Source organism: Aquila chrysaetos, chromosome 11, assembly GCF_900496995.4.
Source record: "Aquila chrysaetos chrysaetos chromosome 11, bAquChr1.4, whole genome shotgun sequence".
Lineage (NCBI taxonomy): Eukaryota > Metazoa > Chordata > Aves > Accipitriformes > Accipitridae > Aquila > Aquila chrysaetos.
In genome coordinates, this window is record NC_044014.1 from 16107928 (window position 1) to 16133974 (window position 26047).

Below are 26047 nucleotides of genomic sequence, written 5' to 3' on the forward strand. Positions count from 1 at the left end.
CAGGCAGAATTAAGAGGCGGCATGAAAAGAGCAAAGACCAACCTGCAGATTCCCTGCAGCTACATGTTGGGACAGCTAATGAAAGCTCCAAAACACGCTGTACTAGGCTTTCTTAAATCCTCCCTCAGACCACCTCTTCATGACCCAGTAATAGAACCACATCAAGTATTGACTGCCTTTCCTGTTTCCTTAAATGGTTTTTAACATATCATCAATCATACCATCACTTTTAAGAGTTTTTAGCCATTTCAGGGAAACTGTAGCCAGACAGCTGCTAAAAGGTCATGTTCTCTTCCAGCTCTAGCAGGAGTTAGGATTCACCACAGCCTGCTCAGCTGGGGCAGAGTTCAGCACAGTTTACTTTTTCCTGATGGTGGGCATCATTAAGATTCAGTTCCTGCCCTACCTTTACACGTGAAGCGTTGCTATAGGAAGTGCCAGTCATGTTCAAATTACAGAGTGCCTGCATGCATGAAGGCCTCTTAGGAGTGCCGGGCTGCAGACTCTGAAGCTCGTAAGCAGGACCTCTTGTGTCAAAGGGTGTCTCGACATCATGACCTAAAGACTCAAGCATCCTCAAGATCACAGTGTTTAAGAACACCAACACTACAATAACACTCTACATCTATGCACTTTCGGGGAAAAAAAAAAAAAAAAAAAAAAAAGGAGAGAGAGACTTTGCTGAAATAAACAGCAAATTTAACCCTTCTCTGGGTTTGAGGCCAATTCCCAGCATTATTTACTGCTCCTGTCCATTAATTCCATGACCAAACATGGAAGGCTGAGCGAAACTCATTCAGTAAAAACTTATTTTTTAAGTAAGAAATAGACTTTAAAAAAATAGACTCTCTGAAGTCTCTGAAGCACTCTAGGTTTTTTTTGCTATTACAACTTAGTATAAAACTCTTGCCATTCTGAAACACAATGGGCAAAATCCCTGCTCCCATATAAAAACTGGAACATGTATAGCTGAAAATATAAATTACAAACATGATATTTTTACCAGGAGGTTAAGCTAGTGAGTGATTTCTCCACGCTTCCTTGTGGCACAGTCCTCCATCCCGGCCCATGCTCATTGAGCATAGCCATCGTGGTGACTGCAAACTGCAGAAAAAATGAAAAGCTTGCAGGCCACTAACATCTTCGTCAATCTCGCCTCTGTCTTGTGGTCTTAAAAGCAACAACTCCTCAAAATAAGTCTCAGAACAGCCCTTCTGTTTAATAGCTGTACGGATAAATTTCAGTAGTTCTAAGGCTGGTGTACAGGAGGAGAACTCTCTCAATGCAAAAATACAAGCCTGAAGCACAGGAATCCAGAGTGAATTCATTATGTTTTAAAAGCAAAATGAGATCTTTGATCCAGTCTTTAACTGATTCACAAAACAAGTCAGTAGATCACCTTATCTGAACTTCTGTATATCACAGGCTGTTGCATTTTTCAACATTATCCTTGCACTATGCAGTCTCATGCCAGTAGCTAGCTAGAGCATCTTTCACAAAGGTATTCTTTTCAGATACGAAGAAGGGAAGAAAACCGATCCCTTCTGTCATTTACTACAGTGGTTAATTACCTATTAAAAAATGGGTACCTAATTTGGAGTTTCAATTTGGTTTCAGTGTCTAGCCTTACGTTCCTTTTCTGTTTTGGCATTTTGTCTTCTCAAAGGTGCTCAAACACTCTAAAGAACATACCTCAGGTTTTGTTTTAAAGAGATTAAGATACTGAAATCTTGAAAGCATTTTTACTAGCCTCTCATAACTGAGGCTTCTCTGTCCTTTCTCCAATTTTTCAATATACTTTTTGAAACAGACACCAGACAAAATTGCAAAATATATATGATCATAAAATCACTTTCCTGCTCCTGCTAATATTTCAAGGGTCAAATAAACCTTTTTAGCTCTACATTTCATGAGAGACCTAGACTAAAGCTGCCAGTCAATGCTTCTTGAGTCACTGCTTTTCAAGATACAGCCCCCTTTTGCAGACTGGCACTTGCTTTTTCATGAACTGCACTGCCTGACAGGTTAAAAAGCAATTCAGATCACACTGCCTCATCTACTTCATGATTTAACCTTCTGCCAGTCTTCCAGTAACTTGCAAAATTTATCAGAAATTCTTATGTCCTTTCTGATCACTGAAAAACTTACCATGTAGCACTATTTTCATACTTATCACCTAAGGAAGTACACCCTTGACATCGTTGCCTTCTGGGGATGCTCCATGACACAAGTGCTTTGTCACATCACTTATTCTCGGAATCTGCAGCATTGTTATCGATGCACACTACTAGCTCCAAAAGCAACACTATGAGTTTTACATGTCCATAGAACTTCAGTAATCTCTGCTATAAAACTAACATACAAAGGTTCTTAAATACCTCTTCTCTCTAATGTCACAAGTTTTTCAATCATGCAGATGAGCTGTAACGTATGCATGTCAGCAAACAATACTTGGAGAACCAACAGGGAAAATTTAAAGCCAAGTCTGACCAGCAGCAAGCTCAACAACTTCTGAAGTCTCCCCCTGCGCTGACGTTCAAGAGCTCTCTAAGTTACCCTGGGCACCTGGAGTTCCTTTGGTAATGAGTGCTGACATATGACCCCAAATCCCTAAAAACTCTCTGCTGATGGGCAACGTGATTCATATGGTTTGTCTGCTTTAGCCAAGACAAAGTGCTTGAGGCTAAACGACTTGAAGCAGAACTAGTGAGTTCTGAAATTGTCTTATAGCTGTAGTCCGCAATGTGCCATTTGATCATATCAGCAGTTTTGGGGCCATCAAGTGCAGAAAAGCGACAGGAAGACAAGTCTCAGCTCTGAAAATAGGCTGTATCTATGTTTCCCCTTCAATTAACAATACTAATAGCATGTAAACACATTCTTCATCTTGCAACTGTGGTAACTAACATCAAGTAACTGCCAGGGAAACATTGATTAGAATGAATTTATGAGCATACAAATACATTCTCCTCTGCAGGAACCACTGTCCATCAGTTGATCTCTCCAATGCAGAGAAGAACCCAAGCTGCCATGACCACAGACCACTTTGAAGAAAAAAAATCAGCCTTGATATGCTGGATATTTCTAACAAAGCAATCTAACAAATACCACATCCCTCTACCTTTTTGCTTTCTTTACACATCACTGACATAAAATAGAGCAAAAAGCCAATTAAATTTCTAAAAACAGGTCACCTCTAAAACTCCCATATACTTTCTACAAGACTGCCAAGGAGTTCTCATACAATCTGGACCTAGTCCAACCTGAAATACATTTTGGTGCCCTAAAGCCCATGGAATCTCAAAAGGACAAATTATTTATCAATGTCCCCTACTAAAATGCATTCTGCAATGTTGCTAGCACAAAATGGCTGTTTTCTATGAGCCGGCAAAATGATTTATTTAGTATATATACATATAGCCTCTGAAGCACTGCAGTCCTTCTGACAAAGAGGCATACAAATGTGAGGATTATGCAGATAAATCACAGGCGCAGGACTGGATTTTACTGTACTTCCACTATGTGTATATATATGATTTACAACTAGTTTCAGATGAAGTTTTGTAATATTCTAACATTAAAAGCTCTTGTTTTATAAAGTTGATTACTACTTTCAAATACCTATCTTCCTACCCCTGTGTATTGACTAATACATTAAGCTAGAATAAGACAATATACTTCTTGCTTCACAGCTATTGAGACTCCTAACCATGATTAGATTAGCTCAGTTCAACCCAGACCAAAATGATTTCTGGGATGTTTCTACAGCACATTTCATCTAGTACATCTACATTATTTATGGCATTTACACAAGGAGGATTGAAGGCTTTTATAAACTAAGACACAAATCAATACAAGCTCTTAGCAGATGGGGCCTTAGTAGGGTTCCACAGCAGCATCGTTCCACACCAAGCAAACTCTTTCAGCTGAATAACTGGTAACACAGAAGGAAAGGTCTGCTTAGAAAGGCAAGAATTAGAGGCACCCTCGGCACCCAGCCTTTCAATGAATACTGCACCTGCCTCATTTAGAGGTTAAACAGTCAGGGCTAAGTTTGCATGCCATAGGTAACGTAAACCACTTCGTAACATCAGACTGCAAGCAATATGATAGCTCTGTTTCACTTCCTTCCCTGAGCTAAGATAAAAAGGCTGTAACACAGATGGCTTTCCCTGTCAGAGGCACCATGGACTGGGGAAGAAACGGATGGGAGGCAAATTCAGTTTGGCACTCAGTCAGGTCAGCAGTGTACTCCAAAGGAGATGCTTCTCAGCCTCCACTGTGTTGGTGCTTGTTGTAGGCAGCACAGACAGAGGGGCAGAACTGGCCTGCAAGACCAGCGCTGAGCAGGAGAACCAGCTGGAGCCACAAAGCCGTAGTTCCTCAGTGAGGGAAAGACCCTCCCCACCTCCATACAGACACAGCCCACAGCTGGGCCAGTGTGGGACGGCAGGCGACGGTAAGATATATGGCTTCACATCTGCCTGTTTCCAGATAATGCTCTTTTAATTCACCTTGGCTGGTCTTCATAGATAAATGCTCTTCACAAAGAGCAGATCGTTATTTGAGGCACTTACAGCAGAGATCTCCCACCCTGATCCGTTTGTTCTCCTAACCCATCTAACTTGTGCACTGAGAATTGACGACAGGGCTTTTTGGATTTAGTGAAATCGAAGTTCGTCTTCAGAGATTTTGGCAAAAGAACCTTTTAAACATCTATTTATAGAGCAGTGTATGGGAATCTGCAGTAGCCAGAAGGAAAAAGGAATGAATGATAAATTATCCAACATGAACTTCCTTTAGAACAGTAACCTGCAACAGAAAAAACGGATTATGTCCCTGTTCAATTCCTTGCTCTACAAAGGCTCAGTAAAAGGATTTGTCCCCTTAACCAAATAAAAAAACCCTAGGGCCTTTAATTTTTTATTTTTTTTAAATCAAAGAAGTCTCAGATGGTCCCACCAACTCAGTCTTCTTCAGCTGACAAACAATAGGCTACTGAACTTATGAAGACCTTTCTTCCCAACCATTATATTTGAATCAGGGCTAGCAAGCAAGAGAAAAAAAAAAAAAAAAAAAGACAAAAATTCCTGTTAGACTTAATTAAAATCATGCCTTGCTCAGCTGGCACAGGTTTTACTTTCATGAGATTTATGAGTTCATGATCCTGACAGCTCTCCATGAGTTCTTCCTGGAGGAAAAAGGGCCAGTGAAGAAAATGACTGAAATTCTAAAGTAAAATCACGAGGGAAGAAAAACCTTCCATGGTTAATCATTCCACTCTTCTCTCCACCAGCGCTCCAGAAAATTACACACTTCTCTGCCACTCCCAGAAAAGAGCAAAAGGCTGCTAGACAGGAGACCAGCTCATAGTACAGTATAGTTGTCTTCCTCAGACATCTCTCTTCTAAATTATCAAGGACAATATTTCCCCTGCACACACAAGCAGCAGCAGAAAGCCACAGAAAGGCTTGGAGGCCTTCTCTTCTCTATGCAAAGCTGATGCGGGTCAAAACGTTGGTAAGAGACTCCTGCATATGTAACAATGAACCCTTACAGACACCTAACATGGGATTTCAGCCTTCTCAACTTGAAAGTAGTGACAGACTTAAACCACATGCATGACCCAGATGGGTGATTTTAAGTAAAACGTAATGCTTCAGTCCTGAAAGCAGTGGGATGGGGATGCTGGCATGTTGCCTTACCCTTGGTAAAGGCTTTGAAGCAAATAGCTGATTCCTGAGAAGCTGCTGACAGATAAAATTTATGTAAACATTAAAAATTGCCAAACTGAGTCAGGTCGCAAAGGCCAGCTCAGTGTCCCGACTTCGAAAGTGTCTAGAAATGGGAGCTGAGGTAGTGGTATAAAAGCAGACAAGAATAAAATGATACTGCCCCAGAAACAACTCTTACTTCAGCCACATGCAGTTCAAGATGATATGTGAGGCAGAGGTGATACCTGTATGACCAGTAAGCCATGATGGAATTTTCCTCCATTAATTTGTATAATCATTGATTTAAATTCACATAACCTTTTAGGTATTCCACAGCGTAACTAAGTTTTGCACGGAGCAGTATCTCTTTGGTTTGAGCTTATCTGATCTTCTGATGCACCCTCTTGTAGCTCCTCTTCATCTACTCTATGACATTTAATATTTTTTACAAACTCTTGTGTATTCTCTGCCATCTCTCTTCCAACCTGAAGACTTGTCGTGTATATAAATGCTCTTCTTAACACATCTAGTTCCATACCTTCAGTCATGCTTGCTGCCCTTTCTGAAACTTTCCTAGCTCTGCTACACCTTTTTGCATTTTCTATGCTCTGGATACACAGAAAATGAAAGACTAGGTTAATTAATACAAAAACTTGCCTTGCCTTTGGGAATCAATTCCAATAGAAGACAATACACTATTTACTGAGGGAGAGGGGTTGAGAAGCAAATAAAAAAAATAATATTATAGATGGGTAAGAGATAACCTCCACTTTAGAACCAGAGGCTTGAATGTTTTTAAACACCACAACTAACAGTTTAGTTAGTACATATTAAATATTTCATCTGGAGTGGTATAGCAGCATAAACAGTTAAAAAAAAGAAAAAAAAAAGAAAACCAACAACTTTACAATAGAGCCACTGTAACATTGCTGTGGGAATATTAGGTTACCTGCAAATCCCAGGCTTAGTGTTGCAAAAGGATAGGGTTGATTTTGTGCATGGGGGGGGGGGTGGGGGGGTAGTTGCACATGTAGTCGGGTCCCTGACTGATGAAGGGAGAATGAACTAATATCTTAAAGGCTGGGGCAAGTTTTATAATGAGAACTTAAACCAGCTTTTTTCTTAAATTTTCCTTGAATTATTTACTGTTGGCCTCCTTCAATAATTTTAGGCTGTTACCATAATTCAGGTGCTGTTCACCTTCTTGTATTTATATTTTGTAGGTTTGGGGGGGGGGGGGCGGGCGAGGGGGAAGTCTTGGGTATGATCAGTGAGTACAGAGAACACCTCCAAGAATGAGGAAAGCACATGTGGTTCTTCCCTCCAAATCTGCTCTGAAACTGCAGGCAACATAGAGAATACCGAACTGCTCTAGCATTGATTTTTCAGGTGAGACAAAAAGCAAACATCGTGCCCACTTGGTGAGCTTTACACTTTCCAACAGAAGCACAAAGCTGAGCTTCAGTACGCAGATAAATTCCTGTTTGGGTGGCAACTCTGGAAATTTGCCTCCACAGCTTCAGTTCAGACATTCCTCATTCCTCACCTTAGACTGCCGCAGGGTGAACCTGTGCAAGGTTAGTACCATTCCTGTGTTGCAGCAGCACACCAAACAAAACACAGAAAAATCTCTGCATGTATCCTCTACACTGTGTGATACTTCTATAAAGGAAACCCCTTCTGGAAAAAGGGCAGTAAGATTATGAAACGGTGGTCAAAAGAAAAATACAGACATCTTTCCTGAGGCTAGGAGAAAGCATGCTGTGCTAAACAATTTAATAATTAAATTGAAGAAGAAAATACCGTTGTAATTAACATACAAAGAACCAGCATGGCCTAGCTAATCTCATCATGAAGAGATCGAATAAAGTAGCATGCGTTTTATGGAGCAATTTAATCTGGCAAGCAATTAATCGTAAGAGCACTAAGTCAAACGAATAGATTTCCCTTTAAGGAGATCACATTCATCATCTGTAATGTATTCTAAACTCCAATTTGTTAGCCAGCCCCTGAATTTTACAGAAGACATTTACTGTCTTCCTTTAGTGGAGAAGTGATCCCTGACTGACAGGAGGGAGTGGCATCAGTCTTTTGGAACCAGCTAGCCTATTAACACTAATAGGTTCTGAATCATTGATGCAGGAAGCAAATAACTTACAAAAAGGAGCTACAAGTTTTTAAAGCGTACTTTAGAAAACACTACAATGGTATTTACCAGACTATTCGAATCATGTCCTAATCCACTGACCAACCTGATCTGACCCATCTTTGTAATGTCCTGGAGCTGATAACATTACTAATGGAGGTGGGGGGAATTTAAAAAAAAAAAAAAAAAAAAAAAATCAACCCTTGCTCATTGAGAACCTCAGCAGGCATCTCTTACCTGGGCTCCTCCTGGTGCAAGTCTGGGATTCGGGCTCCCTCCATCCTCTCATATTCTCAGCTACAAGACAATCCTTCCCTGACTAGTTTTAAACGGAATTAGATAGTTTAGATTGCATCGTTCTAACTGATCACAAGACTGCCCCAGACCCTCAGTGCTTTTAACGTTAGAATTCCTTTCACTTCCAACTTTTATTTATTCATGATACTCCCTGCCCATTTGTTCACATTAAAAACTGCCCTTTAGCTTCAGAAGCTGTTCTACATCACTTGTGTTCCCCACTACACTAGTAACCACTAGTTTTCACTTTGCTGCATCAAGCAAAGCATGCAGCAAGTGTCCTTCGGAAAGAAATCATGATTCTTGTTGCCTGTGTCTGCACCTATCCCCATCTAAGTTTATCCTTCTAGAAGATGAATTTGAAGGCCTCCTCTCTTCCTAGGAAAGGCTTTCTGTTGAGTATTTTCCTATCTTACTGTGTGTGTAGCAGGCATTACTGTTCCTCTGCTTGAGTGCACAGTTTGGATCATGAAGATTAGCAGGCTGACAGCAATCAAAGCTCACATCCTCTAGGTGTCCTTGGGCCCAAACTGATTCCCCTCCAAACACAGCAAATGCTTTAAAAAATAAAAAAGTGTTATCAGACAGAAAAAAAAGGCCCCTAAGAACCATTCAGTGCATCTTAAGTCTTAACAGGGACCACTAAACTTTACCAAAAGATATGTGGCAACATTTCACTTCGTCTAGAAACCACACAAAATTCACTCAGCTCAAGTGAGGCTATGGCCCATGTGTGACAAAAAGCTTGCTAGAGACATACAGCTTCTGCCAGTGCCTTCCTGCCCCACTGTCACTCTGAATCAATTCAAAAGACAGATTTCTTCAGAGTAATGACAGGATGAGACCTATGCCTGGCTGCTTTCAGTCTTCTTCCATCCTGATAATTTCCCTTATGCTTCACTCAGATTGAAGGCATGAATGTAAAGTAGCCCCATGCCAAATCAAAGTTAAATAAATAGTCCTGGAGATAAAGTGCAATGAAAAAAAAAAAAAAAAAAAAAAAAAATCCATGAGCTATGTTCCAGACCAAGTTCAGTTACTATCGTCCCATTCCAAAACCAGTTAAAACAAAACTCGTATTAAACTGATTATGAGAAAATACTGCTTTACTACACTGTCAAAAAAAAAAAAACAACACATGGGGAAAAGCTTACAAAAGCAAAATTAATCAAAATACAGATTTTGGTACTCCAGAGGAAAAAAAAAAAAAACAAAAAAAACCCACACAACAAAAAGATGGCTACACTTGAGAAAAACTCCTGATGGCTAAGCCTTTAAACTCCTCTGACCTGAACCTAAGTGCACAGTATTGTTTCCTGATGCCTTCCTGCTATATAACATCATACTTACAATTAGACCGATACCACATTACAATGACAGCAAGTGCAGGCACAATTCATTTAACAATTAATCTACCCTAGCTATCATTTTCACTTGTCATTAACTGCCTCTTAAATGCCCTCAATTTCATATAACCATAGACTCTTCCGTTAAACATACACACAGGGGAATATGCCATTATAGGCATTATTCAAAGAAGCGCTTTCTGTCCCCGTCATCAACCACAGCATTAATCATACTGAGAATAGTTTCTTCTCACAAATGACTGAGTTGCATAGTTGGATCTCATCAGCAGGATCCAATTTACTGGTAAGTTCACAGACAGCAGACAACACTAGGTATCTGCAGCAACACATACTGTTGAGTTCTCTAGTTTTTACCCTTTACTGATCTTTCAGAGAAAGAAAATAGATACCAAGCACTGCAAGCTCCCACTGATTTAAGTAAGTGCTCTCTACTCAGCATCTTTAGCAGTTGGACCCAGAGTCAACATATAGCACAGTACACTGAAAGAAAACAAGCTTTCTTGCTTCTTTTTCCATTTGACCACGCAGTGAAGAGACTGCTCTCTAAAATCAAATGGGTTAGGTTGGAAAGGACCTTTGGAGGTTATGGGGTCCACCTTTATACACAGCATAGGGCCAGTTAGGCCAGTTTGCTCACAGCTGTGTTCAGGCAAGATCTGAGTAACTCCAAGGATGGAGATTGCACAACCTCCCTGAGCAATCTGTTCCAGTATTGGATCACCCATGTTGAGAAGAATTTGGAAAGAACCTCCCTAACTACAGTCTGACTTATTTCCTGGCCAGACTTAAGATCTTGGAGCAGTCTTGTTTTGTGGCGCTTCTTTTCTGACAGTAGTTTATGCTGAAAGTGGAAGTCACCAAACAAGGAAGAAAAACAGGTGCTATCCAGTGAGAACTGCACTGTCTGCTCCTTCAGCAAGGCTCAAGATAACACACATGGGCTAGCCTCAAAGCAAACACTAATGAACAAAGGAATCAAGAACAACATATGGTAGACCTATTGCTCTCTGAGTTTAGAAGGGAATGTCTGCCTCAGACAAACTCATCTCAAATGTCCATAAAAAGTTAATGTCAAGCTCAGATTCCAAAGCAAACAAACAGTGCTGCAAAATTACAAGGACGACGTTAAATAATTATAAAAGTATAAGTAAAAACAATTGGCCTTTGTTCATATACACTGCCCTGCTTAAGAGGCTCCCTGTTAAGCCTGTTCAGACACCCCATGAAGGACATTATATAAAGTGTACCATATTGACACCCCTCTGTCAGCAGCAAGAGCTTTACATTAATTAACATAACACACAACATTCTGGAAGAAGGATCCAGTTTAAAATTCCTTACCCAAAGTGTGCACAACATCACAAGTTTGTTTAGAATAAAAGGCATTTATCCTGCCCTCAAGCACTTACCAGCTACGTTTTCTATAGTGGATAGAAGCATTTTTTCACAGTACCCAAAGCCATCATTGAAATTCAGTGTTCTAAAGTTTGAAATCATCTTTCCCTTGGCCACAAAGGTTGCATTACTTCGCATCCCACACAGACTCAAAAACTTTCCATAATCCAACTAATGAGAAGAAAAATGTCACTGTAATTAACACACAAAGTGATGACCTAATTAATCACTAAAGCAGCAACATGAAAAAGCTTTTGGGCTTTCAAAGTCTTCTAGCAAAGTCAGGCAAAACGATTGCCAGGGAGCTTTTAAGGTCATTCCACTTTCAGCCATCCTCAAAAGAAGACACATTTGAAACCATGTTCTTATATCCTACCAAACAGGAGTCCACTGCAGTGAGATGCCTTCAATGCATCAGTGATCTCCTACTCAAGATCCCTTTCCGAGTAGCACCCAAGTTCTCACATTTTGTGCTCATGGAAGTATTGTCTCAAGCCCAGCACCCAAACTGAAACTTTAGGCAATGGTTATGTTGATACCTGTCTTAATGGCAAGAACAGTTTGCAAAAACTGCCCTGCACTGTACCAGCACAAGCAAGAGAACATGTGCTTAGAGCCCTGCAGAGTCACATCAGTGAACTGATGACAGCAGACAAACTTAAAGAACACTTCGCAGCGTATTAGCCTAAAACTGGTGTAAGAAGTCAATGCTGCTAGAGAGACTGTCCTGTTGTCCCCAACGCTGAGCTGCTTGTACGCACACCCTCTACAGGGCTGACACTACTGCTCGCCTATCTGTATGCGATGAACCAGGCTCGAGAACTGACCCAGGCCAAAACACACTGGTTTGTTCTTTTTTTTTCCTGCCTAGACAGTTTTATCCTGGGTCAGGTCCCCAGTCTCCTCCTTTATATGCAGCTGCACAATGCAGGCTGCACCCCACAGAAGAGACGGCAGGAATGAATGGCAGGTGAATCCTCCTGCTCACCAACACTGTCAGTTTATACCTGCTCCAGGTGACTGCAGAAGCACAGGCTGACGAAGCACACTGGGGCAGTTTTGCCAGAGTAACTGCCTTCAACCAAACCCTTACCAGCATGAGATATCAGAATCTGTCACAGATATCAGAAACCTGTCACAGATGAATTCTTCACGAGATCACTGTTACCTTAATCAGGTTGCCTTTGATTGCTGAGAAGCAGCCAAGCACACAGGTGTTTCTGACTGCCAAACCTTCACAGTTAGCATCCCTTGAGACGGGCAACAGAACCTGACCTCAAAGCTAAAGGAGAAATTGTACTTCAGAAGCATTACGCCATCGTTTTCTGAATTATTCTTACAGCTATGAGAGTTAGAAAAAAATTTAAGGACTAGAAATGGTAATAACAAAAGGTTGCATTCTGGGATTCCCAAACAGCCAATTTAATTCAGACCACCTGAAGCTCTGATGTATCTTACAGTCTCTACCTGGGCACATATATATTACAGCCTAAAATATTTTCACATTTTGGAAGAAAAAGAAAAAAAGATAACTCAAGCTCCCTTTTTTTTCTTCAAGGCAGCATTCTACTTTCACCTTTGCCTTGGCTATACTAACTGGTATTTACTGACAGTTGTGAAGCTAGCCCCTGTGCTGGTAGGGTGAGACAACCTTCTCTGCCTTTGATGGGAAGAGCTCCTAAAAAACAAGCATCTTAACTTTGAAAGCTAGGATGCATGTTTCTTTTAATGAACAAAGTCTTAAAAACAAGATGCCCTCCTCTCACAGTTCCCTGGGAACTGAGCTCCAGATTCTGGTGCAATCTTCAAACGAACTGCAGCTCTGCAGTCATGCTAACAATGTATTATCCTTGCTTTCAGTTCAAGATAAGGTAGGTACTTCATTACCTTAATGAGCAGATGTACTTAATGAGCAGGTACTTTGTCAATTTAGTGCTAAAGGAAGAATTAAGAGAATAGGGCATTTACATTTCTAGAACAAAACCAAATTTTAGGCCCCCCACTAGTATAAGATAATAAGAAACACACGTTACTGGATTTTTTAGAAGCTTTTTTTTTTTTTTTTTTTTTTTTTTTAAGTACACACACATCCCACAGCCCAGACTTTCAGAGGGAATAATAATTCTGGCTGCTGCTGTGAGCAACAGATTTCTTTTAAACAGAAAAGAGCAAAACAGCATTATACTACATCATTTTTCAAGGGGTAAAGGTGTTATTTAAGCTCACAATGATTTTTACATTGTTTGGGTTATGAAGAAAGCCACTTAATGTTCTCTCTCCATTAAAGGAAATCTTGAAAGCTAGATTTGAGACCAGTGGAGATCAGAGTCCCTTATATTTACCCAAAGAATAAAAACAGCATGGGCAAAGTTTCGACAAGCTATAAACAGCTGTTTCAAACTGTGCTTCAATCATGTTCCAGTAGGGGTAGTTCTTGGGGCCAAGAGAATCTGGTTGCTTCCTGGCTGCATTAGAGCCACCAACAAAGATGTCAACTGTAAGGTTGAAATCTATCAATTAGGAATTGAACTCAGGCCAGCCACAGTACCAGAGAAATAATTAAGATTGTTCTCATAAACAGGATGAAACAATACAACCATTCAAAGCGAGAAAACTGCAGACCTTTTTGGATTTTGTGCCGCAACAAAACCCCTGAGATGTTTACAAGACTGCATCCTAGCTTTGCAGCACATGCTTTACATATTACTGAGGCTCATACATAACTTGGCTGTGCCCAGCAAGGGGATTCAAGACCAAAATATCTGCAAACGACTCAGAAAAATAACTTCTGACCAATAAATATTATATCCACTTCTGAAATAAACCAAACCCACTCCCAATGCTAACATATATTCTCCACTATTTTTATGTTTCTACAGAGAAAGGTATTTGGCAAGCAAAACAAGAAAGAATTTCTTGCCTGGTGCCACCCTTCTTCAGATCAGGCAGTGCAGTCACTCAGATAAATCAAACAGGAGACCACAATCGCACTGAGAAGTCTCTTGCACTTTTCTCCTCTACTGACTGTTCTCCCAAAGCTCCAGACCCTGAATTTACTAAGACAAAAGCTGAAACTATGCACCAAACATTATACTTCCAAAGCTGAATACACAGCTTTCAAGAAAAAACTGCTAGCAGCTTAACTAACTCCATTTTGTAAGCCCACAATCTGCACTCATGAATCCAGTAAATGAAATCCGCAGACAGGAATTCCCCTATTCACAGGGCAGTTGCATTTGATACAGAGTAAATGAAATCTGGATTGCAATACCTCAGTAATGGAGGTAACATTTCTCAGCAAACTTTGCTAAGTAGCCTACAGATCCTGGCTAACTTTCCAAAACTTTCATATCTCAAGGAAGAAACGTTTCCAACAAAATGGTCAAGATGACAAAGGTTCACAAGTGGGTAAACTTTGCACTGAGAAGTTCACCTTATGAGAATCACATGAACTAAGATACTCGCTCAACTTAGGAAGAGATTGCCAAACAGCAGCTGTGCTGCAGACGAGTTTCCTTTCTGCCCATCAAACAATTCTCCCTTGAACAGATGCCTCACCTCTACAGCAATCCTTACAGAGCAGCTGAAATACAGAAGTGGATCCTTCTGCAAGTTCCCTCTTAAAAGGCCAACCTGTTGACTTTGTGACATGAGGAAAGGAGATGAAAGTGGCTGACACAATTACAGACATTGGAAAGCAGCTAAGAAAGTCAGTTAAGCAAGGCTACCATCCTGGGAGTAAATCACTTGAAGTTCATCCCCATCCCAATCCAAAAAGCATTGCTTACTTTGAGGATGAAATTTCAGAGAGAAAGTGATCCCTGCAGCATGACTTTCAAGTGCATTGAAGCAAGCAAGCTGTGGCTATGGCATCTCAGATAGAGGCATTTCTTTGCCATACAAACAGCTTTTCTCAAAATCAGCATCAGCTCTAGAAACCTTAAGTCACCACAAAAAAAAAAAAAAAAAAAAAAAAAAAAAACTTAAGAAATTAATCCTCCCCAAAACCTACTGAAAAAAAAAAAAAAATATTAAATAGAAAACAGGCTTGACATTGTCAGAGCCCATTTCAGTCACTGCTGCCTGGGAAGGGAAGTTACTGGCAGAAAGAAGAAAGGTGACCTGGGATGCACCTGACTTGCTGAACCACGCTGCAGCATGAGTGTAACTGGTCTATACAACACCACTCAACTAACACATTTGCTCTCTGGACTTGGGCCAGCGGCAGAGACAACATTTGATTAAGCCACTGCATGAATGAGAAAGAATGAAGGAAAATTATAGCAGAATGAAGTTGGCCACAGCTCTGTATGAGAAGCACACCAAGATGAATCAGCTAGTAAATAAAGAGCAATAACTGAAAACTAACACCGCTGCCTCAAGAAGAAATCAGATAATATAAAAGAAATGAAACGCTAAAGTTACACAACTAGAGAAAAACCCTAAACATTAATAAAAATACTGGCAGCATGGGTAGAGTGCCATAAAAAGATGAAACAATGCAACCTGAGACAGGAGTGCTTCTTTCTTTCTTTTTTATTCTTCTGTTAGTATGTTGCTGGTCACAATAGCCTGGAAGTGGTCTTTCCCTTTCAATCCACCTGCTTCCTCTGTTCAGGTGCCAGCTAACGCCAGAATCCATGCACATCGAAATTTGTTACTCCTAGCAAATGAACTTTCCCTACCAGAATACTGCAAGGTCAAGTGAAAAACAAGCAGTGGTAGCAAATGAACTCTGAGTAACCAAGCTCCACTATAACCACTGTGGTATTTCAGGAAATGTTCTGCTGTGCCAGTGTCCCTATGCAACAAGAAAAGGATGCAACAAGAAACACATGAAATGACAAGAAGGGTCTACTAACTTTGTTCTGATACAAGAAGTTTTTCTGAACACAACGGTCTTGCTATTTCTATTTCTTTACCCAATTATTTGCTGACCAGTAGTAGATAAGAGTTCTGTACGCTGTACAATCTATAAGATACCAAAGAAAAAACTGCTTTCAGATGGCCTTGCAGTGTCTGGAGAACTGCGTCATTAATGTAGACATAGATAACAGAGGCACTAACCAGCATTCTTTAGGATAAGATGTATCAAAACATGTAAAAGATCAGACTGTTCAGAATCATCCGAGAAGGGTCAAACAGCGGACAAATGAGGAAGACTACAGAAGACCACCAGAGGACCCCTGAAAACCACCAGAGACCTCGAATACGCTTGCGTGAGAGACATTTGCGTATGATAATGAATTACGGAATATGTAAAACTTTTCTTGGAAATCTAATGACTACATATATAGAACCTGTATATAAACTATGCAATTAACCTGACCAGGTGCACACAATAGGAGGAGAGATCCCCTGTGTGTGCAGCGCTGCAATGAAGGATACCTGCTTAACAGTCTTCCGACCATTGAGTCCTGATTTTGGCTTTTCATGGCATCAGTTCCTTCAATGAGGAGTGAAGTGATTACAGGTCACTAGAAAAGATCTAGAACCAAGCCAGAATCCTTATCTAGAATCCACTTTCAGTTTTTCAGCATCATAATTTTTTCAGGCTACCGCTCGAAAACTGTGATGAACTAATTCTTCAAATGACTTAGGTGCATAAAGCTTGGAAGTCTTCTTACAGCATTTTAGGAACAATTTGATCCTTAATCTTGGCAAAAGTATGTTAGGATTTTAAAGTACCAATAAAATACATTTATGAGTTTCTCTTTGGGTTTTGTTGCTTTTTAGTAATTGTTGACTGTCTTGTATTAGCCTGTGATCTGAGCTCAGTCAGACTGATTAGTAGTGACAGCATGTCAGAGGTCATTACCATTAAAGACAACCCAGTGAACAATTCAATGGAGCTGCTATTCCACCAGCTGTAGCCCTCACAAGTGGGTTTAAGAATTATAGGGAACAAACTCCAGATCATGCTGGGCTAAGCTGCATGCCTGAGCACCCTCTGCTGCTCAGCGCTGGGCAGCCCAAGCCGAGCAGTTCTGCACAGTCTGTCAGTCCCGGGGGGGTTACGTACGCACCCAGTGCAACACTGCTGCTGGCAGCTACTGCTGGAAGGAGTAACACCTGAGCATCCTTAGCCAACACTCAGAGTTCATCTCAGAGAAGTTGGAAACAAGCAAGTGGCTTAGCTTTTTCAGCTTGGAAATTATGGCTTTAGATTAGCCCATTGTCAAAGGGAAGGTGTTTGTGTGTGTGTTTTATAAATATATATCTATATTTGTAAGTATATGCATGTGTGTGAATACGTGTATGTATTTATATATACACAGATATCCATATATGGATACACGCATTCATATATATGCATATACATATAATATACACACAGATATCCATATTTCACATACATGCACATAGATTTTTTTTTCCTTGACCGCTTATTTTCATAAACAGGCTTTAAGCTTGCCCTCCCTTTTTCATTCTCTTACTCGTATTGGCAAGAAACACGTGTGTGTGTGTCCGTTAAGTCTGTACAGAGAGGGAGAGGGAAGGAGGGAAGTGTGTGTAAAAAACCCATATTTTTATATACATAACACAGTCTCAGCTGACTGTAATCCCTAGGCCTCCACTCCATACAGAAGCACTTATCTATCAGCAGGTCCCCTTTCATGTATCCTGCATAAATGCTACAGCCATCCATTACGACATGACTAGATCAGCAGTGTTTAGCTTTTCTCTTCCCATGAACAGATGCTAAATTCCTTGCTGTAAAGCAGAACAACACTGAAGGTACTATGTGGACTGCTTGCAGCTGCCCACTTTCTAACAAATATCTGAACAGAACCTCCTCCTCTGTCAAGGTTTTCAATAAGTGCAGTTCTGTGGAGTGCTCATAATTTAACATGAGCTCTAGCTTCAGAGCAGGGATGCCAAGCAGCCTACAACAAACAAGCACAGCCCAATTTGGCCTTCTTTCACATGAGTAAAATTGTAAATGCTCCTTTGGAGTGCTCCTGCCCAGACTGGCAGCAAGCATAACCATTTTATACACATCCATGTGATGCTTTAAATGCTCCTCCCAAATCCCCAATCTCTCCTTTACAACTCCAAAAGCAGCCTTGGGAGAAGCAGCACCTCCTGTACAAAGAAAGAATATCACACAGGGTGGCTTATGTGTAACAAAGGTAGCTGCAAGATGGAAGAGTGAATAAAAGTACCCAAGCGAGGATTGCAGCATATGCTACAACAGCACATAAAACACACTTTAAAAAAAAAAAAAAATCCTACCACCTAGTTCCATACTACAGACTTACTCTCTGCTTGTTAAAAGTGTTTCAGTGAGAAAAATAAAATTATTTTTAAAATGATGATGGGACTGAATTTCAGAGAATGGGGAAACTCAGTCTATTAATCATTGAGTTAATCTATTTATTCACCTTGAAAAAATTCTGATCAGGAGAAAGTCTATTAAAAGAATGCAGGGATTCAGCTGCCACCTTCCTCACTGAGTAAGCAATCAGAAGATGCCCCTTTGAACCCTGCATTAATAAAATTCTCATTAAATGCAAACCTGCACAGTGTTATCTTAAAGAGGCTCATTAGCTTAAAAAAAATTACTTGTCTCAAAATGTGCTTATTTCCTCATAGGTGAGAAGGTGAGTTTTCAAACCACTAACTGCTGCAGCTTCTTATTTCAACCCCATCAGCGCTGCAGCTGTATCTTGCAGTCCATCATGTCTCAATTATTTATGTAAACCACAGAGACAAATCCACAGATAGAAGTTATAATCACTATTATGGGATAGCATAGCAATAGGCATCACTCATGCCAGTATGGTATGCAAGATTCTAGCCAGATAAGGCTATTATTATTCTGTCTTCAAATTTTCATTTTCTTTAGGTTGGACAGAAATTATGAATTGTCTGTAAAAAGGAGAGGTATGGAGAGAAGCTAGCGATAGCCTCCCCATCTCTCAATACTCAAAACATTCGTGACTGCTCTTTTCCCTGGAGTAAGGACTAGAAAAATCAGACAATCAGCAACAACAAAACACAATCAGACTGCCTAGTGGAGAATACGGTCCAACTAAAAAGTACAGGTAATACCATAATAGGATACACAAAGTGGGATCTCTCTGCAGCTGAGTTTAAACAAGAACATGTCAAAGATTCTCTAGGTATTACTCATCCTGACTCTGTATTAAAGCAATTAATCAGATGACCTTGCCAATCCAGCACCGTGGGGTACAAGCAGGACTGTTTTATGTCTCTCCCCAACAGTTACTCCTGTAACACAAATGCATTGCAGCCTTGAAAAGTCGTAAACAACTCACCACTCCTCTCCTGGCAGAAATACATGTAAGATTGTACACTAGGATTTAAGACACTTGTTAAAGCCCACCACATGCATGCACACACAGATGTTTTTACATTTGTAGTCTTTCCCACCAAAAGCCTTAGGATAAGGAAATGACAATTTTTATTTATTTATTTTTAAATAGCTGTTGTAATGAGATAAAGATATAAACCAAACCAGGTAATTGTTGCGCATAAAAACTTTCCAGAACGATGGAACAAGCTGAGGGAAAAATCCAACGCGAGGTGGATTTCTCTAAACTCATTCCCTTCATGGCAAAGGCATCCAAACAAGAAACAGTACACTAAGACCACTCTAAGGGGTAATCAAAGGGGCATAAACAAACAGGCAATCCAGACAATGGGGAGCTAAGCCAGGTTCAAACCAGCACATCCTTATCAATGCATGAAATAATTACATCTGATTATAATATTGTCATTCATTAACATACTGTGTTTCTCTAATAAAGCCATCAGCCTGAAAGCCCTAAAAGGTTTATTCCTCTCAAGCATCCTCTCTCCCTTTTCTCTTTGTTGATTTGGGCTTGCAACATCTCCATGACTCTGCAACACAGAGCCACAAGCATGTGTGCACAAGGCTCCAGTTTGCACTCCCGGTCCAACACCAGAAGAAAACATGTGGCCCTAGTATTAAGTCCTCCTACAGCCATTGCCACAGAAGTGGGGCAGCCAACAGGCCAGGACAAAATGGTCTTTCCAAACAGACTGCAGAAAACTTCAGACCTTGGAAGGCTCAAGGCAGTCCTCGAAGAATTATCCTCTTGTCCTTCTGCTGCATGACCTGCAACTTTCAAACACCTAAATTCAGTCTTTAGGCCAAAATGGAGTATTACACTATCACAGGCCCTTCACTTCATCCATTTTCACTGTACGGAGATGAGTCTTTTGGAACTTTCTAAAGTATGTTCTCACAAAAAAAAAAAAAAAAGGCATCTAGTCCTAGTCACCACTTTGAAACATCACACTGTCAATCACCTTCACAAAAGCACAGTACCTTTGGATTTCTCCAGCTTCCAACAACCGGCTGCTCTGAAATCTATTCAGTTAAAGAACCCCTCAAATGTAATATTTTTACCATGAGAAGAAAACAAACTGGTAGACAAAATACCTGGCCTCTCCCTCCACTTTTTTTTTTTTTTTTTTTTTTTGGAGCAAGAGAGGAAATGGGATAAGTCAAACAGACCAACCTCTCTGAATTCTAATCCCTCTCCAGGCCTTGAATCATCTCCAATTTAGACCTTTCCTAATTTCACTGAAAAGCTGCCATTCATGAAAACTTCTAAGGCTAGTGAAAGACCACACGAAATTTCAACATACATGAGCAGTTAGGTAGAGCAGGGGAAAGCTACCAAAAGCCTAGAAGGGAAACATGTTAGAGGATTCACTGATTCCAGACAGTACTGTGTACTGAACATGTCCAGGGAAGGGTATCACAGTGCCAGTTTTTTGATTGTATCTTGTCTCAGTTGCATGCTGATCTTTACAAAAGCAGCTGTTAAGCCAACAGGAAATGAGCCAATGCATAATCTTCGTTGCACAGACCAGAGGTGAGCACAAACCCTCTGTGACCACTCGCTTTTTTATCTCTTCCCAGTTTAGACTTCTCTCAGGGGGTATGCAGAGAATTCCCAGGGCAGACACTTTTTGTCCCATTAAATGACATTAATTTGCCAACAGCTATCTGTTCTGCTGTTTCACTCCAAGTCCATTATCTGCCCACAAGCTTTCATTTATGTCTGTTTACAGAAAATAAAAATAAGGATAGTAGCAAAATAAATCTTCTGGAACCATATGTGATGTTATTAAGCTTACAGACTTACTAGGGGAGCCTTTAAGATGGTTTATAGACATGTAAGATGTTTATTGACTTGAAAGATGCCCTCTTAGTTAGTTCTTGTCCTATACAACCTCTTTTGTAGTGAGGAAAATGACAAGTACTAACAATGTAGCAGTACTGAGCTACTTGGTGCTGCATAGACACCGAGTGTCTGGGATGACCAGGGAAGCGATGGACAGCTATTTTTTCAGTATAAATACTTTTATCTTTTATGGTTTGTTTACAAGCCAGAGATAAACAGTAAATTTTCTCTCTCAACATTCTTCCATTTTCAAATCAATCAGATCCATAAGCCTCTTGCCCAGTACCCAGCTTGATCAGTACTAGCTGCTCCAGAAGCCAGGAAAAGAAATTATTGCTGTCGTGAAGGAATACAGCACAAAAGCACTCCTAGATATACCTTAGCCTTACAAGCAGACCATAACTTCTGCCCTTGAACAGGAGGAAGAAGTTTAAGAGAATACTGAAATGTCCTTAAATAATCAGTTTTAAACACACACAAAAATCTTGCAATATTAAAAGAGGCCTCGAATCTGCTTATTACAGCTGGCTTATGGTCCCCTTCATAGCTTCATGGAATTGCAATAGAATCACACAACAGAAATCCATTAGGTCCACAATTACTCTGCTAGCACAACATTGTTCCCTACTGTATAACTTCTCCCAAGAATGCTGTGAGGATTAATTCATTACAGTTTGTGTCATGCTTTGAAAGCACTCAGTCTACAGAAGAGCTGAGAGAATTATTAGAGAGAGGACAATCAAACCCTGGTGATCCTCTCTTTAGCCCAGTGGGCCCTGTTTAGAGCAGCAATTTAGTCCAACAAAGAGAACAAATTCAAAACCAAATTCAATACAACAAATGTGAAAGTGTCACGATAAGAATGCAGTCACACAGGACACAAGAATCTTTAAAATGGTTAACAACTTCTACTCCTTACCTAATATTGACTAATGCATGGGTCACCTTGCTTGCAGGCTCTTTCCATTGACCAGCATTGGTAGACAGCCTTAGAACTGAAAGGAAAAGACAGTTAACAGTGCTGGCACAGAACTGGCAATTTTCTAATCCAAAACATCAAAGAAAACTGCTTTGGTGAGATGGCGGTCTGGAAACCACATCAGAACAAAGGTCATCTTTGAGACGATCTGTGATCCCGGGCAGAAGTTCCCTTCAAAGCCCATCTAAGAAACGTAAGGAACACATAAGAGGTGAGCAGAACAAAACAATGGCTGGGAAACAGGAAGCAGAGGGGATAGAAGAGCCTAGGTCCTCCTAACTGCTTTCATCACCACATATTAAAGTTAATTTCCCCCAGAAACAGGGCAGTGTTCCAGGTCTATGATACCCTTTGTTCCACACACTGCTGTTCTTCTCTGGCTCCTATTTATGCAAGGTTCCATCTGAGCTGGGCTACATCCTGCAATTTAAACCCACCCCAGCAGTGATGGATTCTTTACCTCCCCATTTATCTGGAATTGCAGAGAGGAATTACACACCAGCCTAGGGAAAAACACTCCCTGTAGGAATGAGGGTGTTGTTCTGTTGCACAGATGGTCTCTGACAGACTTGGAGGCAGATCTGAAAACATTCTGCAGCAGGAAGAACTTCTAGGGAATCCAGTTCTTTTCTGCCAGAGTACCAAAAATATTTATTTAGGTCAGAATTTGTAGTGTTTCTATGGTGGTAGTTACCTGCACATCTCTTGGTAAGTACCAAAACAATAACAGATCCTCTAGCAAATGTTTGGATTAATTTCCATATTGCCTAAACAGAAGGGAATTTTCTATGAATTATTATATACAGGGTTTTCCAGAGGTTACATTTCACAGGAAAGGTTCACCCTTGACTTAGGAGTGAAGTAACAGCACATCACTCAAAGCTAGGATCACCTAGAAACATGGATGAATCCATAAGCACAGTGGCTGCATACTCATGCCCATTACTGCATGAGAGAAGCTTTCAGTCCTGCAGATCTGGATGAAGTACAGATTCAGGACAAGAAAAATAAAGAAATAAAACCCAAGACAATTAGATTCCACCTCCACTCCCAATGTAGAAAGTTTCAACCACATTAACAGGGAAACTAAAGGGCAGAGTAACTTTCTCATCTGTGCTAACGAATATCGGCTAGGGCGTAGAAGGGTGACTAGTCCCAGTGAGATGGACTGACAAACAAAGGGAAGTTGTCAGGACACCTGGTTAAACTGTGGCTTTCATCAGCTTGACACAGTGCTACCTTCTCACTTCCTAGTGCTACCATTACATGTCATCTGCAGAAAAAAAGATGTCAGCTCTGAGTAACATTATTTTGTCAAACAGTAGGTACTGTACTTGAATATCTGAAGTAATGTATTCAGAAAGGGTTTCCATTCAGGCATCTACAACATTAATTCAAAGGGGTTTGCTCTGCGTAGCAGGATGGAAAACAGCTTCATGTGACAAATGAGTTTTTTCAACAGGTCAGATGTGCCTATTGCAGCCCAAGTGAGTAAGTTCGAGCGCATTATTCTTCCACTCCACTTTCCTTCAGCTTCCACATGGGATGAGTTTGAAAAATTACTGGCTAGTAAAAGCACCTCATCTTACTAGCTGCAATTCTTGGGAGTACGAAATGGGTTAGCAAAAAATCTTATGTGCTCAGAGGGCACAAAAATGGCCAAGTGATCCCTTATAAAATGGATGAAAACTGTGGGCAGTTTGTACAAAAGGGCAGTTCATTTTCGCCTCCAGTTGCAGGGACTATTTAGGCTACTTTATTTAGGTGAGGATGGTTCTCTCCCATGTCAGAAGAGTGCTGTGGCCAACTGTCTGTCTCCCATTGCCCTTTAACTCCCCTTATATGCTTATATTAATTCCTGTTGTTCATTGGGTGATCATGCTGAGAAGGGAGCAGGGGGTGAAGGGAAGAAAGGTCTGTCTACAACAAAGCAAATGAACACAGCTATATTCTTTTCTTCACAGCTTCAAGCATGCAGGCACTACACCAGTGCTGCTGCAGCTACCCTTCGCTGCAGGCTCCTGTGTATACACTGCCTGATTATGCCTCCATGCATTCCTTGCTCTCCTTTGTTCCTCTTTTCCCTGCTGGGTGTCACTTGGTGGCATTCCAGCATGCCTGCCTCTCTTTGAAGGATGGCAGCTTCCCCCTGTTTTGCCAGTAGGCACATTCTTCAGGCCAGTGATTTGCTTGTCATTGCATGCAGGTTTGTGAGCGCTGTTTTCTTGGTTTGATTTGGCAATGAGTGTAGTAGATGTGCTTTGTCTAGCACAGCAAGCTTCTTGTTGTAAGTTTCTCAGAGGCAATGGGTCTGGGTTTTTGGTTTGGTTTTTTTTTAACTAAAAAAAATTATCCCTTTAACAAGTTTATCCCTCTCTCAATTCTTCATTTACCAAACATGTCCTAGTACACAAAACATGTCCATTCACCAAGACACACATCAGCAGCAGGTGGACAGAAAACACCTGACACAAACATCCCTCCACCACCACCCTCACTTCCAGTCAACAGTAGTCCTGACCACTCAGGAGGTACTCACCCATAGAATAAAGGTTGTCAAAATTCTGATGCATCCGAATGATTTCATAATACAGCTCATCATAGCTGCTGGGAGTGGGGAGGAAGGTGTCTCCGTAAGTGATGAACATGTTGAACAGGTTCACAACCTATACAAGGAAGTGAAAAGAAGTTACAACAGGAATATTTACACAAAATCTATTCTGCAACAGAAACAATACAAACTATGTCCAAAACCTCTGAACAAATAATACTGTAATGCAACTGAGGGCTAATTACTTCATTGCTTTATCTATTATTTTCCTTATAGTACAGAAGAGACAGACAAGAAGCTTAAACACTATCATATCTGGGGTCAGGAAAACCGGTTTCTATTATTTTGTATACAAAGAGCCACAGAACAAGAAAAAACATTACCAGATCTGGAAAATTAAACTAAGCCTTTCCTCACATAGACTTGTTTATTTCAATGAGCAGACCCTACAATGAGTTCCAAGCACTGCCCTTTCCAAACATCTAGCAAAACCAACCACAATGATATTCCTCTGCTTTGTGGCCTTCTACTGGTATCTCCTTACCAGGCCAGAAATCCTATATTCTTTCCTAAGATTCATTCAAGATTAAGTTGTTTAAAATAAGAGGATTTGCTTTGTCTGCACTCACCATAAGAGCGAGGGTGAAGATGTTGTGCTTGGCCAGCAACACAGTCTCATTAGACATGAGGAACTTCAACAAGTTGATCAAAGCTAGGAGAAAATAATACGTATTTTTTTAAATAAAATTAAAAGCAAAGCCATTCTCAAAAAGTCAATTAGAGATGCACTTTCATTATCTAGTATAAACTAACGTAAATGCCAGCTGCTCACCTCTCAGAAATATATGCTCACCTCTTAGAAGTACCTCAATTTACATGTGGGGTTTGTTGGTTGGGGTTCTGTGGCTAAAACACTGTGCTGGACAGGTAAGCGACAGCTATTTTGATGTCCCACATTTTTTCTCCTTCACTGACTTCCCAATCAAATCTGCTCAGGCTCAAGGTAAATCTCTTGTTAGCTTAGTCGGTTCACAGGAGATGTTTCTATCTGCCAGATCCTGAAGTGAGCTTTGGGGTTGGAGAATCCAACTGTCTCGTTTCTGCTTCATACATCACCAACATGATGTATGCATAGTCAGCCCCAAACTGTCACTCTTGTTGATACATGCAGTTAAAAAAAAGTAACAAAAAACCCCACGGCATAGCTTTTCTGTAGCTCTATGTCAATGCTGCTGCAATGGTGCAAGGAAGGATATAGTACTTTATTGTGTCAGTTATCTTGAGCTGTGCAGTAAAGACTACAGATCTGGTTCACACTTGTCTTAAAAAAAAACAACAAAAGCTTCTGCGTAACCACACAAAATCAGTTAGTGATAGTGGGAATTAACAAAAAGGTTGGCTAAAAGAGCTTTAA

The 26047-nt window shown here is 40.5% G+C and overlaps 1 protein-coding gene across 6 annotated transcripts in view; it reads right to left on the reverse strand.

The window, feature by feature from the left end:
* Nucleotides 1-26047, reverse strand: part of ARMH3 (armadillo like helical domain containing 3) — a 130220-nt gene that overhangs the window by 47214 nt on the left and 56959 nt on the right. For 5 of the 6 annotated variants that reach the window (XR_005933577.1, XM_030031110.2, XM_041127419.1 and 2 more), the window contains 3 exons: nt 25263-25345; nt 24622-24748; nt 22023-22098 (listed from right to left, as the gene is read on the reverse strand). Coding sequence is in view for 5 of the 6 variants with exons in the window: in XM_030031110.2 (XP_029886970.1) it covers nt 22023-22098; nt 24622-24748; nt 25263-25345 (286 nt within the window). In the remaining variant the exon portion in view is untranslated. Of the gene's footprint in view, nt 1-12787; nt 12855-22022; nt 22099-24621; nt 24749-25262; nt 25346-26047 lie in introns of those variants that run through there. The other variant, XM_041127420.1, reaches the window with a different exon arrangement.